Genomic DNA, 20,256 nt, shown 5'->3' on the forward strand with positions numbered 1-20,256 from the left:
TAAAAAAAAATGACTTATATACAGCCAGCTGCACCTGAGGAGGGCCAGTAAGATCAATGGTTGTTTGCATATGCCTGATTTTAAAAATCCAAAACAATTTGGGCATGAGGACCATAAAGAAGGTCATCATACTCTTGTGATAAAAAAAACAATTAAAAAGTGCTGCAAAAGTCTGTTAAACTGTAAATAAGATAGATGCTGAACAATGTCATGATTCATGGGATAATAGAACTGATTATTTTTAATGTAAAGAAGCTTGTATGCATGTGTGTCTATTTTCCAAATGGATTCATACAAACATTTTATACAGACTTGCCACATAAATGACGTAACTGTATAATCTTTGTACACGAGACAGTTGGGAAGAACTCAGTGTGCGTGTGACTGTATGGAACAAGTGCTGTCACATGTCCAGAAACTGACTTCTCCTGTAGAAATGTTCCCACCACATCCAGGTGTCCACCAGTCGTCTGGTCCGCTCTTTGGTCGTCTCAGGCCTTCCTCGGCTTTGTAGTCTGTAGCCTGAACCTCATTTTGTCTTTGTAGTCGCCAAGCGGAACTTTATTTTGGCAGCCACCGAGTTAGAGGGGACAAGGTGATTTATGACGCGGAGGGCAGCAGGGTGAGCCGCCATTTTCTTTCAGTTTGTTTCTGGATGTTGTTATGGCGTCCACGCAGAGAGTTTATTAGTGCTGGAGAGTTGAAGTCGGGGTCCAGGATTAGCGATCAAAAGAGTGAAGGGGGGGGGGTAAAGGTTTTGGGGTAACACTAGCCCAGCCTGCCCAGGTGGTGTGGTTGAAAAGAGACTCCCCATCTGTGGTGTGGATGGGTCGAACATGGGCCGTATGTGTGTGTGTGTGTGTGTTGGCTTCTAACATGGTGTGTGTGTGTGTGTGTGAATGACTTTTATGAGGCGTACACTTCGTGGTGAACTCCGTCTAGTTGGATTTGAACCGTAACCGATTGGTTTTCGGGCTCGGGGAGTCGACCCGCTGACCTTTTTTCACAACATCTGCAACCATGACTTTTCCTCAACCACATTTTAACTTCACATTACTCCCTGTGCCACCCAGTTCATAGAAGCCAGAGGAAAATAAACTGTTCTTCAATGGATAGATAAGATATATAGGGAACTTTTTAGCTGACACGGACAAGAAGTCAATAGGCAATCAGTATTATTGCATCGTGTCTGTGATAAATAATGTTGCATATGTGTGGAATTAAATTAGTTTGTTATATCTGACAACTAATGCTACTGCACTAAATCTAAATTGCTTATATTGAAAAATGTCATCTTACAAAAAGGGACAAAATACACAAAATCACAGTATTTTTTTTTATCAATAAATAGTTTTATTGTCTTATAGTTCTACCGCAGATCTTTTTCTTTACATGCACTATTTGAAATCCCTGCCAGCCGTGACACTGGCGGTGGTCTCACATGTGGGTGGTCTCATCTTCAGCGTCTGTGTCATGTGGCAGAGACGTCTGGGCTTCAGGGAGGTTGTTGCACTGCAGGTAGCAGAAAACCACTTGGACCTGAAACACACACACAGAGAAGTCTGTAAAGTATCATTTCACCTGCACGCTACGGATGAGCTACTATACAGGGAAGTGAATTATTTTACATGTTATCATTATAATACATTTTAAGAGTTTTTACCTTTCTATCTATTTAACCTTTTTTATTTATTTTTAAAGACAATTGTAATTGTTTACATTGTATATATCTCATTTAGAATCATTTTTGATCAACAATAGTGTGCAAAAGGCTTAAAAATGTTTTTTTAAATGTGCTCGTGTAAAATAAACATCATGACTGAAAAGAACTGAGATAAAACAACTCAAAATCTTTTTTATAAATTAAAAAAAAGAATTCCACGGCAAACCATGAAAATAAATTCATCCTCACAAAAGCAACTGTTTAGAAAGCGAAGAGCTTTTTTGGCAGGAAATCTGTCGAAATGTTGCAACGCCAAACATCGATCATTCCCACCTGCACCACCACCTCCTGGGAGATATCCATGGTGGGACCGTCGTGCCCGAGTCCAACCACAGGGTGACGTAAGAGGCTCGGACCGAACACTGTAGCCAGGTTCATCAGAGACATCCTGTTGACGTCTTGCATCTTTGAGACTCTGGAGAAAAATGATATATGAAGAAATGTAATAATAACTCAGTAGAAGCAGCATAACATACAATGAAAAGTATGCGGTAGTTCAGTAGGAATAGAGCTCGAATCTATCTCTCTTATCAGTTTCCTGACAGTTAATGAAGTTGTGTGCTGTCGTGTAATGACGGACCGTTGGAGGTGGTGCAGCAGGTACAGGAAGGTGTGGTGGTTGGGCTCAGGACAGGACTGCAGCAGGGACAACATGGACACCAGCCGAAGGTTTATGTCCTGGATTTCTACAGGGGAGAGAAACACACACGTACATGTGAAGTTCAGCTCACATGGTCGAAAGGCCATTTCAAGAGTAAGTGTGGCGAAGAGTTATTTTATCAATGTTATTTAGAGCCCACTTTCTACTCTACATTGTAGGTCAAAGAAATAGGAAAATGTGATGTTTAACTTTATAGGGAGAAATGTTTTGAGGGATTATGGCAGATTTCAGTTGAAAGTGTTTTAAATATTTGTGTAAATGGATTTTAAAAAACTCAAAATTGAAGCGTCCTGTATATTGTAATGAACTATCCGTCTATGAATGACAGCAATTGGCCTCTGAACATAATCAAATACTTAATTTAGAAAACCTAACAAAGAATAAACACTCATTTAATCCCTCCAGGTTCCAATGGAGGACATGTTTCTGTGAGGGTTCTTACCCAGTGTCCTGGCCAGGCTGTGAAACATCTTCGTGGGTAGAAGAGGCTCGGGCAGCTCTCTGAAGTACAGTTTGAGAATACCAGAGACAACGTTCACGTCCGCACTCCTCAGCCTGGTTACTGCTTCACGCAGATCTGATCGGGGCAGAACCAAGAAGGTTGTGATCAATATTACTGTGTCGGCTTTTGGCGTACGCTTCGATCCAGGTGGAATTATATCTCAACAACTGTTGGATGGACCATGAAATTTGGTTCACACATTCATGGTCCCCAGAGGATGAATCCCTCATGACTTTGTTGATGCCCTGGCTTTTCCTGTAGAGCCACATTGAGGTTAACATTTCTAAGATAACTCGACAACCATTTGCATGTATTTCACTGAAATATGGTTAAAACATTCATGGTCCCCGGAGGATGAATTGCGAAGATGAAACTCTGCTCTGCTAGCATGGCTATAGACTGTCAGGAAGCTGAGGCCTTTGTTTGAGCATGGTGACCCAGTGTCAAGTTTACAAAAACAAGTCAAAACCTTGGATAAACAAAACTAAAGGAGTTGCGGACATGAGAGCGCACGCCAACAGAAAGCCTGCAGTGTTTTTCTCTTACTGCTGTTGAACGCATTCTTGAGCGTGCTGATGTCACTGGTGGTTCCTGAAACCCTGTAGATGCCCACCTCGTCCATGCCTCTCCTCTCCACCTCCTCCACACAGCAGCGCACCACGTGTGGGACGAGCACTCCCTCGTGTCTGACAGAGAATTGAAAGTATTCCAAAAAAGTCATTTCAGATTCCACTCTTGCCACACTTCCGCTTCTCTTTAGCTCACGTTCCCACACAACAAACTGCCTCACTTCTCAAAAGTAGCTGCACAAAACAAGAGGGAAATAAAACTCTAGACTAGACTAGACTAGACTGGACTGCAGTTTCAGTTTCAAGACTTTTCAGCAGCCCCGTGAGCCCAGACAGGGACTTACTGAGACAACGTTTCAATGGGGACACAGAAGACAGGTTGTTGTTGCGCTGTACCGCTAGACAGTTCAAGCGGGTGGGGACAGTACTTCAGGGAGAGAGTCACCTCCACCTGGCCAAGGTGCAGAGTCCGTCTCCTCCATCGCTTATTCAGGGTTTTAGAGTCCAACTGACGGACAAACACAAAATATTAGAAAACAGACATGACAGCAGGTGGTTAGAAAAACACAATGATTATAAAATGCTTTGGATGAGAATCTAGTGAAAAGGATTGAAAACAATCCAAACCACAACTCATTTTAGTCAAATCTCTGCTATACATATTTTAAATCTTTAAAGCAGCAAAAGTGGATATGACAAACGCATACATCCAGCAGCTGGGGGGGGGGCAACATTATCGTTGACTTGGAGTCGTGTTTCTGGCCACCTGCTAAATACAAGTCCAATATTCACTCTCTCCATTTGGGTCTCCACCAACTCCACAAATGTCTGGCTCTTTAGCAACTAAATGCTTCATCACGTTCACTAGCTAGTCGCCAACTTTATGTGTTAGCTGGTGGTTAGCCGTTTGGTGTTTTGCAGGCAGCATGAAGTCAGTTAATCAGAGTTTTTTAGGTTTTTTTGCTGAAAATAACTTGAAACAGTCATGAGAGTGGTGATAGAGAACACAAAACAGTTATCGGCCGTAAAACCAAAACAATGAGCTGAAAGATGCTAAAAAGTATTGCTAAAAAAAAATTGTCAGAATGATAACAAATCTGAAGCTCAGTCCGTCTTCATACCTTTAGAGACACTTTGCCCAGGACAGTATCGTCCTGTCCGTCTGACTGGCTCACACAGAGCACCCTCAGATCCTGTGCCCCGTCCACCTGGAAACACAGCTCCTGTTTGACAGAAGGACCGCGGTGTTAACACCGACGACGACAGCAGCGTCCTAAAGCTACAACAGGAGCATTCATGTCTTATTTAAAGTCTTTTGATCTAGTGTAGACTTTACTGCCACTGATCATGTTTAAAGCGCGGCATGGTCTGGTCACACTGCCGACTTTTAAATCCTCCTGAAGCCTCACATCATGTCGGATGCTGTCTAGACATGAAGAAGTCATATAACCACAGCCTGGACTCCGGCTGGCGAATCATCTGCCTTTCATATCAGTTTAGCTCTCTTTTATTTCACGTTTGGGGCCAACTTGCATTCAATTATCTAGCAAAAGAATAACAAACCTGGTCCCAATGTGGGTTGAGGCTGTGGACTGATGAGTGTGTCTGAGCTTGTTTGTCGTAAAACTCATAGCCATCCACTTCCACACACACATACAGAGCTGAAAGAAAAAGAATATCAACCTTTAACTAATTAGTTATTTAGTGTAGTTAAAAAGGATGAATAAAATACTACACATACAGGCTGGTTGCTGCAGGCCGCAGGCAGAGTGGACGGCCACGCTCAGAGTCCCACACAAAGACTTCTCGTCCTCTACTGGTGAGAGACAAAGACATCCTGAGGCTCACTGGGTTTAATCGTCCTGAACAAAAGTTGAAACTGAGCAAGATGAGAAGGACGTAGACAGTTTTGCAGGCCGGCATTAAAAGATCAAAAGCCCACAGAGTCGGTGTATAGTGTTTCAGATACAGGATGTGATGCTGTGCTGAGTGACAAGAGGCGGTTGATGGAGAGGTGGTGGTTGTACCAGCGTGTGTGCTGTGGAGTGGTGGCTGCTGGGTCATTCTCAGTTTCACACATGCACTGGTGAGAGTCAGCAGGTCTGGAGGGACAGTTTCTATGTCTATAAACAACACACAGAAAATACAGGCACCAATCAGCTTACACAGGGGCTAATGGAAAGAAGAAGAAAATACACCACTAGTCTTGTCAACAATAGGCTTGTTAGTAATGATAGTGCTTCTTTCTTTTTGACAATTTAGACTTTTGATTGTGTATATTTACCGTCATTGTGTATCACCTTTAATATTCCTATTGTAATATTAATACAGCACAGATCTGTTTGGCAGATCAACCTATCAGCTGTGAACTTACTGTCTTTGGTGAGTTTGTCAATGACTTCTCTCCATTCTTCGAGCTCATAGAGGGAGGAGAGGAGCAGAGTGTGACTCTGCAGTAAGGTGAAGCAGATTGTTTTAATTTTAGTCGTTTATCAGTATTCAAAACTGCAACTTTACTGGCAATGACAGGCTGTGTATATGTATGTGTATACCTTGCAACTGGGGCTGTGCAGCTCCAGTGTGTAAACAGGGGAGTGTGTGAGCAGCGTCAGCTCCATTTGCTCCAGTTTCTTCCTGCTACGAACCGCAAAAGCCAAGCCCCTGGACCTGTTCTTTACACAAACACATATTTATATTTCACCCGTCTGTAAAAAACACCACATTAAAAACTCTCTGTGTATTTGCAAACATACTGCGTGTTGCCGTAGCTGCTGGCAGAGGAGGTGCATCTTGGTTCTTATGGTGTGTAAGCGAAGGTGTGCGTCCGGTGAACGTTCCTGGTCCGCAACCCAGCGGAGTTTGAGACCAGCGAGGGGCAGATACCAGCAGAACCTGTACTGTTCCTGCCTCCTGGAAGAATACATGCAGTGTTTTTTACTGCTGGCCCAGTAGACCCCATTTCCCACAAGCCCCGCTGCTTTCTCTTGCTGCGCTCACCCTCTGGTTGCAGGTTTGTTTCTCGTGCACAGTAGGAGGTCAGTGTAGAGGAAGAGGTGACGCAGGCTGCGTTCCCCCTCGCTCACATCCACCACAAAGCCGTCACGCATCAGCTTACGCCTCTGAGTGACGCACAAACACAACACGTTCTAGGGTGTAATGCACAGGCAAGTATTTTTATGTACATCTTGGCGAGATATTTTTGTAAGCCTCACCATGCCATGACTGAGCATGACCTCTCGTTTGCATTGTGAACTCTCGTTGACACCAGACAGGAAGCTGCGGGACAATCTGAGAGCTTCCTGTAAGAAGGTGTAATCTCCGTGCTCCTTTGGCGTCGTCTTCAGGAGGTCCTAACGAGATCACAGAGAGGTGGCGGAGTCAGAAAATGCCAAGTGAGGGGGGCAAAAGTAGCAGGAGATCCAACTCCTTGCTAAGTCCTGGGACTCTGCTCCAATTACAGTCCGTGAGAAATAATGTAGTCATCAAATTGTTGATGCAAACGCAAAAGAAAGATGAGAGAATAACAGTGGAAGAGGTTCAAGAAGGGACTCATTATCTCACGTGCAGCACTAGTGTGGTCTTGGTTACTCTGTCTAAAGGCTTGTATAGCAGCGCTGCAAAAAACAAAGACAACAATCAGACGCTGTCAGCCAACAAGTTACCAAAAAACGAATTTTAGAGTATGTACCTTCAAATGTGTATTTGGTCCGAGTTTTGTTCGAGCCGTTGCTGGACATCATGCTCTGGAGATATAAAGTGAGACTGGTTGGGATCACCTTGTACATAGCTTGTTACAGTAGGTGTTCCCTCTGGATGTGGAGAGTGTGTGGTACCTGAGCCAGGGTTCGGAAGCGAGGGTCTGAGTGGGTGCACTTGCTAACAACTTCAACAGCTTCCTCGTAGTTTCCAATGAAACCACCGTACAGCCCAAACTGGTTCACCTGTGACGGCAGAATAACACTATGATATGAGTGGAGGGGAGGGAGGGAGGGAGGGAGGGAGGGAGGGGGTGAAGCAGTATCCAAATTTGGTGATTACCAAAATGAATTTCAATGTGACTCATTATCTTCATTTTTAAATGTGTATTTCTTTCCCAAACAAGACCATACATTTTGGGGGGTTTTCTTGTGTAGCAAAAAGGGAATAAAACTTGCATTTTATTGTGCAATCTGGCATTGCAGAATGATAATAAAGGAACCCTGAACCTGTTCACAAAACTGTAAATAGGCAGATATGAACAAAGGGGAAAAGTGTCAAATAAAAGTAAAAGGTAGTAGACCTTTTTCACATTAGAAATGGTGACATAGTTGTAACTAATAGCATTGTTAATTGCAGCATTGCAGTTGTTGCTGGAACCAGACATGTGAATGTTATTAGTTTCACTTGTGCTTTTCCCTGTTGAGACAAGTAAAAAATGTCTGTTGTGAAAACGGCTTATGAATATGATTCATTTGGGAAATAAACACAAGTGCTTTGCAAGATGAGCGAGATCATGTCTTCATGACCAGACAGGGTAACAAAAAGATCCTGTGAAGTCGAGCTGGAGTGTTTTATGTCTTTTGTGTATAAAAACATTTTGTCTCCTTCTGTTACTGGATCATCAGTATTGTTAATTAATCCCCAGGATTGATAATTGGCTTCCAGCGTGGCAGAAGGTGTTTTCACTCGTTAGGCCTCTTCTCTTTGTGAGAATAAACAAACTGTGATGATTGACATCTTCCTCACTCTCCAACAGACAACATATTTCCTCATTATTATGAGTGCATGTCATTTGGTGCGCTAACTTAACTGCTGCATCACTCCACCCAGCTGTGACCTGAGTTCGATCAACCAAAATAACTGAAAACACCTGGGCAGGTGTGTGAAGCCACCGACGATTCCATTGCTCAACACATTTTATCCACACGTTGTGGAAAGGCTTTAAATTCAACATTTTAACAACGGTTTTATATAAATATTAACACTTTTTACAGTTTTCAAAGGTGCAATGTGTAATATATGTCCAGAATTTTTGTTTAAACATTTAAAAAACAACTGCATGTGAAGAAGTAACAGCGTTGACGTTATGTCAAAGACATGTATGTATTGTGTTGCCCAAACCGTAGCAAAAAACATTCAAATGGCGTCAGGTATATGTTTAAATGTGGCTGTTTTTCGTGCCACTATGGTTTTGCTAAAACTGTGCTAAGCAAGCTGTTACCTAAACTATGCGACACCGCACGTGGAGATTATATGATAGCAGTGTTATTTTAAGCGGCTCTCAGAGTCCCAGCAGTTTGGTTGAACTTTCCACATTCTTGCTAAGCCGTTAGTTAGTGGTTGGCTTTCTTTCTTTCTTTTAATAACATGACTTAAATGGACCACTAGCCAGATGTAATTCAGCACTTCTGAACAGCAAACTTTAATTTCTCCATCCTAGAACAAACGACAAATGTCAACTGACACTTGTTGAGAGGTTTGTAGCTTTCATTGTAAATACTTGAGATCATATACACAATATTGTATCATGGGAAGCTGGCAAGCTCATGGATTCCCTAATTGAAGCGTGACACAGGATACAAGCACTGGAAGTTAACATAGTTAGTGTCAAGGCCAAAAAAAACAAGCTAAATTTGTTATTAAGATGTTACCAACAATGGTATTAAATTGTTAATAAATTGGCACCCATTGACGGCGTCATTGTCTGGTTAGTACCAGCTGTGCACAGCGCATGCTTCAGGACGCCAAGAGCCAAAATACTTTTTCAAGAGGTTTTAAATATTAAGTAACTTGTTCATTTGACAAAGCAGAAGCAGAAGTTATCTTCTTTCTTTGCTTCGGCCTATCCTTTATTTTTGTTGTTGTAGCGTAGTTTCACACACACATCCACACACACACACACACGTCATCTGCTTCATCTACTGGACTACCGCTGGACAACAAACATGAATTCATGTACTTTAGGGAAACCTTGTTGAGCACGTTTCTTGGCGATAGAATTATGGCTTAATGGACTTAGTGGATGGACTCCTTTTCTATGTCTAGGCCTACTAGAGAACTTACCATTTTCAGGAACAGGTCTCCCACCACCACATCCAAGCCCGTGTAGTTCATCTCTCTGTCCTCCTCAGGACCGGGCTCAGTCAGCCGGGCCTTCAGGCCAGAATAGAAGCTTTGGTGCATGTCTCTGATCTCAGGCACCTGGTAGAAAACAGTCTGGACCTGTCGGCCGGACAGAACTGGCTGGGAGGTCCCGGCTGAGGCGCGCAGAGCCTTCATGGGCTACAGGGAAATAGAAGATTGAATGAATTGAGCTGTACATGCAGAGAGGCTAAAGGTCAATTATTGTAAAGCTAGCATTAGCTGTATTCATTGGCCCTAACCAGTCGCCAGGCAGGACTCCAGGAAGTTACAGGTCCCGGAAAATAAATAGGCTGGCACATTATCCACCATAAAACAGATTAAACAAACAAGTTCATTTGTGAGCATTAAGTGCGTGTGCGTGTATTTGGATAGCTTTGGACAGAGACAGGCCAGCTGTTTCCCACTGTTTACAGTCTTTAAGCTAGGCTAAGCTAACCGGCTGCTAGCTGTAGCTTCCATGAGAGTGGTATCAATCTTCTGAGAGAAAAACAAGGAGAACCTCATCTATGATGGAGAACACAATGAAGCTGAAGAACAAAGACATTGGATGTTCTGCTTATAATCTTGTGTGACACGCTAACCATATGCACGTGACTGCTGCTCATACTTAGATACAGTAAACACATCCAACACAAAGGGCCGACCTCCTTTACGTTCACGTCGAGTAGAAAACTTTTCTTCGTCTTTGGAGAGCAAGTTGGACTCGAAATAAGGGTCACGTGCTGATTGTACTTTAGGCAACATGGTTTTAGGAAAAGTTTCATTTTTATGTGGGGACAGCAGAGCAGCAAAGAGGAAGTTTAACCGTAATATTGATTATGTCATGAGGGTTTTTCCCTTTTTTTGCAATATGGAAGAGCCTAGAGAATAACATGAGTTGAGGATTTAATGCTGAAATAAGGAAACTTTGTTTAATTTGTGTGTGTGCATGTTACCATCAGCAGAGTCTCCAGCTCTCTGAGATAAACCTCCTCAGTCTCCAGGATGCCTTTCAGGACCACGAGCCTCCTCTCCAACATTTCCTTCGGGTTGCATAACGTCTGAAATCACAGACATTCAACCCTTACACCAAAGCCAGTCTCAAAATACGGGGTCCAGACAATTCATTGGTTCAGCGACACTGCAAATGCCGCAACAGTCGACGTTAAGGATGAAAATCTAAAAGATGAAGATGACTTGGCAAATGACTTTTTGGCAAACAAAAGGGTTTTGCTCATGCATAGACCATACAACACATACAACATTTACTATCTCCTTATTTGATGTAATAATAAAACTTCTGTATTTTTGCCAAGTCATCAAATGTGGGTTACTTCTTCACCACTTTTCAACATACTGGGGTCAGAAAGAACAAGGAAGTCAATATCAACAGAACACAACGGTTGGATTTTTGTATTCGGTTTTGTTTCCTGTCTTTTTTTAAATGCATTTTCTGATAGCATGAAGGTCCGAAATAAGCTGGACATTGGAGAGTCTATGACTCCATGTATTGTTTTTTGTACTATGTGGAATTCTTTAAAATTCACTCAAATGTAGGTCGATGGACAGCCAATAGATGAGAGGACTTTTGTAAAAGATGAGGTATAACTTGAGGACCTGCTAGTAGCTTTCTTCTTCTCTACATATAGGATCCCTCTCTGTTTTACTGGTATGCCTATCATCAAAATAAAAACTGTAAAGTGAAGGAATGCAAACTCACGGGGGTGTCTGGGAAGTCTAAGCCCTCGGAGAGGAGAGGAGAGAGCAAACAGGACACTGCCTCCTCCTGGAACACGTCGTCTTCCAGAGCTTCAGTCTCCGCTTCCACTACAACCGACACACAAACACACACAACACGTAGCCTGTAGTAGTAGTAGTATGTGTTCCCGTATCTGCTTGCACGCCTTAAACATTAATGTTCCTAAATGTACAAAAAGATAGCTGATCTTTGACTGAGGTGGTTTAGAGAATATCTTTCAGTTTTTTCCTAAAGTAGAGAATATATAATGCTTTGTGCATGAACCTTTTTCTACACATGACAAACACAACGTCTCCTTCCCTCACCTGGTACATGCTGTGACTCCAGATAACGCAAAGCCTCCTGGTAGACGTCCATCGGGGGCTCGGATGTCCTCCTCAAATGCCCGCTGAGCTCTGGAGACGTAGCCTGAGAACACACTCAGAAAACTTCCTCTTTCTATGACGGGTGCACAAAAAGGGGAAAATACAAGCTTCCGTTCTGTCCGGTAAACGCAGATGAGAAGTGGCATCTGCTGCTATGATCCAGTCCCACAGTTGCACTTCACTTCCTGTAAATGAGCCGATTTCATCATACTGGTTGCAGAGTGTTTACTATCAAATCTTCACAACTGCATATTCCTTCATCAGTTTCTGAAATTATGACTTGAACTAGTTGCTATATTACTGTACCACATTTTAATTCTGACCACAGCCTGCAGGGCGTAGTTTTTAAGTCTTAAAAATGTAAATGTATTACTTACATGTGTAAGTAATACACATGTAAAGCACATTAAAACACTATATAGTTTAAGAGTAGAGTGACAATCAGTCTCAGTAATAAAATTGAATAGGACCTACTGCATATTACCAGCTAATGCAATTCACATAAAGTAAATATAAAAAGTACACAGCATAGCATACAACCTATGGAAATGTAATTAATAGTGCTTTCTGAACCTGTCACCCCAAAATCATCCAATCATTTAAACCGAGACAAATAAATCTTATGTGTCTGTATGTTGATGTTCATTGTTTTTATAGTGCAACGCTGCCCTCTGCAGTGAAACAGATGTTAACACGGCTTCGTTTGTGCTCCTTTCATTCTTGTGTTTTAGCCTAATTAGTTGTTGTCGACACAGTTCACCATTTTTCTCTTTTTTTTTGAATTCTCACTGGACTGACGTGACATATGTACCACCACCACAGCCCTGAGGCGCTCATTCGTTTCCTGTTGGGGCATTTAGACGGTGCCACTGCTGGTTGTGGTTTGTGGTGTCATGAAGCCACATCTCCTGTATGTGCTGACACTCTCTTTAAGGGCAAAATATCTTGTTTAGCCATGATGACCAATACGTCACATTTAACGACATAAAGTTGAGATCTATTCACATTTTTGAAGATGTGTTACAAATGAATGATTGCATGATGATGGCATTTTGTGTCTACATCAATTATAAATCAAAATATGTTCACTGAAAAAGCATCATTGGTTACTTCGATTTTATTTCTGTCTGGTGTTTATTTGTGTGAACAAGCTGCAGTCTTGTGTTTAGAGCTTTGTCTGTAGTTTACATGGATGATGGATGGTGCTATAAACCTTCAATGATTTATTTTAGCCACTTGGGGGCAGTAGAAACAAACCTTTTAAAGATGTGCTGGTGGCAAATAGTCTTCCTTATTCACATCCAGGAGTTATGGAGCAACATTAGCGATCATTAGGAGTGTGGTGTGTGTCCACCTTATGGAGTTAAGTTAAGTTGTGTATGTGAATCTAATTCAATTAAAAACTAACTTTTGCCTTTATGTTTCCTTTCTGTGTCTTAAGGGATTTGGGATTTATTTTGTCATTTATGCCAAAGCAGAATATCTAAGAGGAATCTCTTTTTTAGGTTCATGAAACCAAACAGATTTTTGATGACTGGGTTATTTTAACAGAATCCTAACCTGTTTCTATTTTTAGAGAAGAATCCGACAGACGTCTTGGACCAGGATTACATGAATCTGAGATGAACAGGCAACAGGAAAGGCGTTAGCAGGAAGAGTTTTTAGTCCTGTTGATGACATAGTTGACCCAAGACAGACTCGACTCCCCTTCGAGTGGGAGAGTCCACAGAGAGAAGGAAGAATGTTCCTCTTTCCCCTCATTTCCTCCCCTCAGTCACAGCTGCAACTCCTTAGTGTTTCAAACGGGGAAACTATATCAGGGATGAATATAAAATAAACGTCACAAACAATCAATGTGTGAACTAAATTTCGGTGCAACAAATCCATTACAAACGGAATGTAAAAATAGTCATAAATCAGTAGGAAATGCACACAGACTGAAGACTATTGAACTTCGGCCGCAGCATACAAAGGGAATAATTGCATTGCACACGTTGAGCTGTATTGTCCGCGTGTCCAGATTTGCAAATGCAAATAGTTTCTGCCTCGTTAATGATCTGAGTTTCACTCCTGTCCTTCCTGGGAGAGGATCCCTCCTCTGTCGCTCTCCTTAAGGTTTCTTCCTCTTTTTCTCCCCCTTAAAGGGCTTTTGGGGGAGTTTTTCCTGTACCGATGTAGAGGATGTCGTATGTGTACAGATTGTAAAGCCCTCTGAGGCAAATTTGTGATTTTGGGCGATACAAAATACATTGAATTTCATATTTAGCAACTTTAATGATAATATACAACCGAGGAACTAAGCTAAAGAGCTAATGGTATGGACTTGGTTTTGATTTTACAACAAACTTTTTGTTTGATGTATTACTTTACAAAAATAAACTTCTTTAATTTTGAGATTGATGAATCTGAATACAACGGTTGGTGATATTGGGGAACATGGTTACTATCTGAGAAACTCCTATTCATCTACAACATCCCTATTTGTTAGTTTAAACTTGGGTTCCTCTTTGTCATTTCTCTTTGTTGCACGCTACCCTTTGAAATATGACCTATCATCAAAACTCGCATATCAAAGCGCTGAGTCAGCCTCTTACTATTCAACCTAATTGATGTCACACATTTGTGTTTGCTTAGTGCTTCAAACATACAAACTAAATCAGGGACGATCCCATGAACATAAATCAGTGGGTGGAAATTTCATAGCAACCCATCTATTAGTTTCAATCTCAAACATGCTGTGCCAACTGAACTGTTAGTCATGATTTCGTGCAGACATGTTGCAGAAGTAAAAGCAGTGATGTAGTGTAGGTTAGTCTCTTCGTTATCTGTCGTTGGGTGCTAAAGCAGGTGTCGAACCAACACGAGGCTCAATAACCGCCTTTATAAACTTTCACAAGGTGAGAAAAGAGAGAAACAGCTAAACGTTTGTGATCAAGACTCAACTGGAGAGTTTCAGCTGGTTGACAGAACAATGTGATTATGTTGAAGTTATGCAAGATGGAGCTTGTTAACTGAAACAGATATTGTTTTATTGGCCAACGGGTCTCAAAGGTCAGACAAGAACCTGAGCTATCATTCAGTATGAAACATGTGATGTGTTGACATAGTATTCCACTCAAAGCTTCACAGTGAATCTCAGGCTTTGAACAGAGATGTTAAGTCTCCAAAAACAATCTATTACAAATGGCACATCATTATTATAAAACATGTGGTTATGATGCTCAGCGCTAACTGCTAACTGTTGGTGTACATATGATGCTGCTGTGCTTAAATATACAGCTTTGTGGAGGCATAAGAACATTAAGAATACTAACTAGTAGGCTACAAGGCAAACATGTCTTCTGGCCTCAACGGGCGTGTCCTATCCACTGATAACTTGTGTGGTGACCACTGAGGTGTGAGCCCCCTGGTGGCCTCTGATCTTCAGCTCACGGTTCATCTGGCACCACACACACGGGTAGCACCAGTACAACTTACAGCAGTCTTCACAGCATGAGCCCTGAGAGAGGGGGGGAGAGAGAGAAGGGGGGGGGGGAGAGGGGGTAAATCCAAATGTTGGTGAAATGTTACTTATTTACAAAGAATTTAAAAAGCACACTGATAATATTGCATCTATTTTCTGAGACTAAATGAGCCTGGCTGCAGCTGAGTGGCTGCAGCTGAGTTGAGTAGTATTAATTCATATTTTCTACCACTGGAGTTGGTGGAAACAAATTGTTCCAGCAGACAGATATGAAGACACATTATTCTCCTTTTAGCTTCACTCTGGTCTTGAGGTTGAAGAGCTGTGCAGAGTGAACTACAACATTGTCTCGCTTTTGACCGAAATTACTCGAAATTTGCTTTTTACACATTTTTATAAAACTACCAAAAATGAAAACACAATTTCTGGACATTTTCTGCCTAAAATACAATAAATAATTTCTCCTAAAATAATTCCTTTCAGTCAAACCTTGTCAAACGTATTGTGTCATGAGCTCTGTAATTTGAGCAATCTCAAACAATCAGTTGCTAAACAAGCTCTCATATCAGCTGACATTTCAAAGGACTACAGGACAAGGCTGTAAACTGGAGGGTAAATTGATATTTGATGATGTTTGTATCAAACCATGACTACTTCATTGTGTGCTTTACCGAGGGAGGAATGCTCTTACTGCAATGCCCTTAACACACCCCCGGCTCTTGTGCACATTCTGTATAGTGCACAAGTCCACTTAAAGAGCAGAGGCTTCTCCTCTGCCCTCTGTATCGCGCACGGCGGAGTTACGCCCCGATGCACACACACACACAGACACACACACACACGTGCGCACACACAGGTGAGCACACTCCCACCAGCGGACAGAGAGCGCGCGTCGGAAAATATGTCGCGTCAACCAGTTGAAAAGCAGACAACAATATCTGCGTTTTTTTAAACACTCCCATGTGGTCAAGATGGCAACACTCGCTCTCCTGCGAGTTAGCAGCCGGAGTAGCTCTCCTGCTCTGGGTCCAAGTACAGACAAGAGCCCAAGTGCTGCACACCCCGGTCTTCCTCACCAAGTCCACCACCGCGCATCAGCGGTTTTGCCCTCCGCGGTCTAACTTCGGTCGCTCATGAAGAAGTGATATTATTGCACGGATTGGACGGCATTAAACCGGTTTTAAACGAGGCATCTCACGTTACCGCCGTCTTCGAAAGGGGAAATGAACGGCGGCGTATTCAGTTGGTTGCAATCTAGATGCCACCAAATCCTCCATATTGTCCCTCGAATCCTGTCTCTACAATGGCATGTTCAAAATCACACCAATGGGCCTAAAGGTAGGAAACAACTGCTGTGTGGTTGTAAGCAAATATGCACATTGACTAGTGTTTAGAGACAGGAAATTGAAGAAGTGTGGCATCTGACAGCTGCACAGTAACCACCTCAACCTCAGCTTTTCTTACAGGATATCATGGGTAGTTTCTACTCAGGAGCTTACTCACTTTCAGTTCAATGTTTCGCTGTGACTCGAGACATTAAACGATCCCACACTTTACCTTTATGTTACGGAGAATAAAACTCATCAATTACTACATGGAGTGATTTGTAGAGGAAAGACGAAACTCACACTCACTTCAACGGTAGATTTTGCAAAAATTACAAAAACCTAAATTATTTAAATGTTCTCACTCACATCTAGGGGTATCAGTGGTGGCTAGAGTTCAATTGACCCTTCGCTAAACCCCGCCCCTTTTTCCTCCAGCCATAGCCGAAACTTTAAGCGTGCACCCACTCCCCGAATGTAACCCCCCTCTCCCTAAGCTGGCCTTACAGGGATGTTGTGGCGCTCTCTGATGGAGGAGCGGAGTAGGCAGGACACCACACAGCAGGAGTCCAGGAGTGGCATGCAGCAGCACCAGCCGAATTTACTGGCCGTCTGACACTGCATGCAGGGGAAGCACCAAAGACCGCAGCAAACTTGAGGGCAGAAGAGCAGAAGGGAAAAACAATATATGAATTCTGACTTTATGTGCTGAATATTGTGGCTAATATTGAACATCTAACACTCCACGAAAACTCACTGCACCGTCTGATGAAAATTGTGTGAAATAATCAAAAGCTCCAGAACAGCTAATGGACCTCGTGGTGAGATTGTTTTACTAACAGATGCCGCTCTGCCTCTAATGTTTTTGATGGAACATTTAAACCACAGGCTGACGACCGCATCCTGTTGAGCTAAATGGCAAAGATTGCTGAGCAACATCGTTGTGGGGCTGACTTACAGGTGCCCATGTCACTGCAGCAATCGCACAAGCCAGTGCTCCATGAGCCGGGGCTTTGTTGTGCAGTGGTCATCATTGTCACCACGTGGGACGGCTGCTGGTGGACGACGGCCATGTCTGGAGGATACAAAACAGAAATGGAGAAACTGGGAGGGGGCACAGGGGACTTGTCTGTACACACTGGAATCGCTGGTATTCTTATGCTTCGTTAAGACAGGTGCATGCTGGGAAAGGTGACCGCACCTCTACACTCATACCCCTATGACCATGTCTTTATAATCTTGCAATCATATTCCTTTGGGTTAGAATTAGTTAATGTATCTTCACAGTCACACATTCATAAAGCTATGAATGGTCATATCATGTAAGTTCACGCAGAAGCCTGCAGCAGTGTCGCCCAACGCTGTGTCACAAAGGAACAAGATGTCCTTTGTGCAGACGCTGCCGGAGGAACTATGGAACACATACGAATGTGTAGTTGAGGTCAGGGGTTGAGCGGAGTCATTAGAATACAAATGGTTGAATGGTACAAAGCCTGGGACTGAATCCAATCAACTTCCAGTCTCTCTTGTGTTCTGTGGGTGTTCGCTACTGACTTCCTTGAGTGAGAATCCTGTGGTTTACAGTATTTCTGCCTCAAGGTGTTGTGGGATATTTAGCTTGCAGGACACGCGTTCTTGTATGGTTACTTTATCCATTAGCAATATTATTTCTGAATATTATGTAGTTCAGGTGTCCTTGTACCTTAAAATGTCGTACAGTAAGTCAACAACAAATATAAATGATATCTAATACCACACAATCAATGCAGTTAAGATGGCCACCTGTTTGTGCATATACTTTGTTTGCACAATTTAAATACTTTATAGTAAACTTGAATGTATAGTTCAGTCACAACTATATAAAAACCAGTTGTGTAGCATTAACCTAATTAGCTTAGCCGTAATATTTTGCTCATGTTAGCTCTATCAGGTTTGGCACTTCCAAGTTTCAAATAAAACCTTCAAACGCTAACTTTTGAATATAATTTATTTTCTGAAACCTAACAGCAGCTCCAGCGAGCACGAAGTATCTCTTCCTGTCATTCCGTCACATATGAATCACAAATTCATCGTGGGCAGTTTCAGAAAGATTCAAGCTAGCTAGCTAACATTGGAGCTAAATTCAGAAATTCAAGCTAGCTGCTGACATGTGCTGACTATTTAGGGTCAATTATAAGTTTTCATTTTTGACGTTATTACCATATTATTTGGCAATTTTCCTAACCGAATGGACCCGTGCTCAGTTTTTAATTCCTTACAAAAAAACTGTTAATGCATATTTGGTTAAATTAATTAGGATCAAGCTAAGCTAACATTCATTTGCCACTTAGCTGACCAGCTTTACCGTTGCATTCCTTGAAGTTGTAATAAATCAGAGTGAATCATTAAAAAGTGTGACGCAGGAAATGATGTGAAGTTACCCATTGCTCTACTGAAACGGCAATGTAGCAAATATAGCAGTCAAATAAAATTGTGTTTTATATAAATGTTTTTTTTCAAATACGACTGATAGTAATTGCGATTGTACACTTTTTTTTTTTTTGTTTAAGGAATGAAAGCGATTGTACACTTTTTTTTTTTTGTTTAAGGAATGAAAAGTTATGGTTAATGTGGTCAAGCTGTGAGCTAGAACAAGAGGTATGAGGAACTCAAAGCATCTCGATCTTTTTAACGTTAATTAAAAGTGCTTTATCGGTTTTTGTCCCTGCAACTAGCAAGTGTATTACACCTCATATTACATTGTTATAAGCTCCCTGCAGCCTCAGCATCAGTCAAAAAGTAATTCTTGTTCTATTTACGCTAAAATAAAAGACTTTTTCTTACCTTTTATCTGGTTTCCGTGAGCTGTGTAAAGAATCAAGAGTAGGTTCCGTCCATTCAGCACCGAGGTGCAAGTGTGTGAGTCAGTTTCTGTTTCTCGGTAAACCCGTCCTCCTCTAACCCTACCCACACGTGAATCGGAAATAACAGCGCAAGGTTAAAAAAAAAGAAAGAAAAAGAGAGTGATGACAAGTCTCTGTTGAACCAACAAGCTGGAGTTTGCATCTGACATGTTAGAGCGGATGCAAGTGCATGAAGATGCAAACTAACAATTTGCATGAGGAACAAAAACGAAGCAGACCACTCACAGTTAAGTGTTTTTAACCGCCATTGCTACTGTAGAAAGCCCATTTAGTGCAAGATTGAGACATATAAGATTTAACTGTGCTTACAAATGATGAAAGATAATTCAATTTAATAGATGCAATTTAGGTTATTACAAAACTACTCCCTGGGTAAAATGATATGGGCATGAAATAGCAAAGAGGAGGATTTAGGATTACTATTCCTGAATGGCTGCTATACTATGAGCAGGATTAATACTGTCATGCTGGATCAAAGAATAAGATATGTCAGAGGCAGTGGTGTGTGTGTGTGTGTATGTGTGTGTTATATTCATATTAATATTACAAGAGGAAACACATCCTGCATCTGAAAATCCCTCGTCTGGCTATAATATTTCCATTTTTTGTTTTTGCGTACCCTTTTTAAATAAAATGACAAGTGACATAAACAAATATGAAGTTGAGGGCAGGTGAGGACAGCCTGTTGATGCCACCTGCAGGTCTGTGGATTCATTGTAGAGAGACAAAACCAAAACATACCATACATCATACATCAGTTTTTGTGAGGACATGTGTGTTGCCGAAAAAAACCTTCTGCACATTCAACAACAATAAACCCTGGTTTACTGAAAAACTCAGGCAGCTTCGTCGGGCCAAGGAGGAGGCCTAGAGAAGTGGGGACA

General features: G+C 41.9%; 2 protein-coding genes across 4 annotated transcripts; both read right to left on the bottom strand.

Annotated features, from left to right (window-relative positions):
* Nucleotides 1-1,313: 1,313 nt before the first annotated feature.
* Nucleotides 1,314-11,816, bottom strand: LOC116385815 (active breakpoint cluster region-related protein). Of its 3 annotated transcripts, none has more exons than XM_031851554.1 (22): nucleotides 11,622-11,816; nucleotides 11,278-11,384; nucleotides 10,514-10,618; nucleotides 9,498-9,716; nucleotides 7,289-7,396; nucleotides 7,144-7,198; nucleotides 7,017-7,069; nucleotides 6,668-6,805; nucleotides 6,453-6,574; nucleotides 6,209-6,362; nucleotides 6,008-6,127; nucleotides 5,830-5,905; nucleotides 5,483-5,578; nucleotides 5,197-5,271; nucleotides 5,019-5,116; nucleotides 4,577-4,678; nucleotides 3,800-3,963; nucleotides 3,433-3,572; nucleotides 2,827-2,961; nucleotides 2,304-2,409; nucleotides 1,997-2,138; nucleotides 1,314-1,539 (listed from the first exon to the last, which is right to left on the bottom strand). In XM_031851554.1, the coding sequence occupies exons 1-22, from the start codon at nucleotides 11,671-11,673 to the stop codon at nucleotides 1,438-1,440; spliced, it is 2,469 nt and encodes an 822-aa protein (XP_031707414.1). In that variant the 5' UTR covers nucleotides 11,674-11,816; the 3' UTR covers nucleotides 1,314-1,437. The 3 variants fall into 3 exon arrangements, with proteins under 3 accessions (XP_031707414.1, XP_031707412.1, XP_031707411.1); XM_031851552.1 differs by having other exon boundaries at nucleotides 1,315-1,539; nucleotides 5,197-5,268; nucleotides 6,209-6,365; nucleotides 11,622-11,815; XM_031851551.1 differs by having other exon boundaries at nucleotides 1,315-1,539; nucleotides 6,209-6,365; nucleotides 11,622-11,815.
* A 2,876-nt stretch (nucleotides 11,817-14,692) lies between these two features.
* ponzr1 (plac8 onzin related protein 1) lies at nucleotides 14,693-19,479 on the bottom strand. The gene is made up of 4 exons (XM_031851081.1): nucleotides 19,293-19,479; nucleotides 17,428-17,544; nucleotides 16,977-17,122; nucleotides 14,693-15,180 (listed from the first exon to the last, which is right to left on the bottom strand). The coding sequence occupies exons 2-4, from the start codon at nucleotides 17,540-17,542 to the stop codon at nucleotides 15,043-15,045; spliced, it is 399 nt and encodes a 132-aa protein (XP_031706941.1). The 5' UTR covers nucleotides 17,543-17,544; nucleotides 19,293-19,479; the 3' UTR covers nucleotides 14,693-15,042.
* Between the last annotated feature and the right edge of the window lie 777 nt (nucleotides 19,480-20,256).

This window comes from Anarrhichthys ocellatus, unplaced genomic scaffold (genome assembly GCF_004355925.1).
Source record: "Anarrhichthys ocellatus isolate YVR2014 unplaced genomic scaffold, GSC_Weel_1.0 scaffold11, whole genome shotgun sequence".
Lineage (NCBI taxonomy): Eukaryota > Metazoa > Chordata > Actinopteri > Perciformes > Anarhichadidae > Anarrhichthys > Anarrhichthys ocellatus.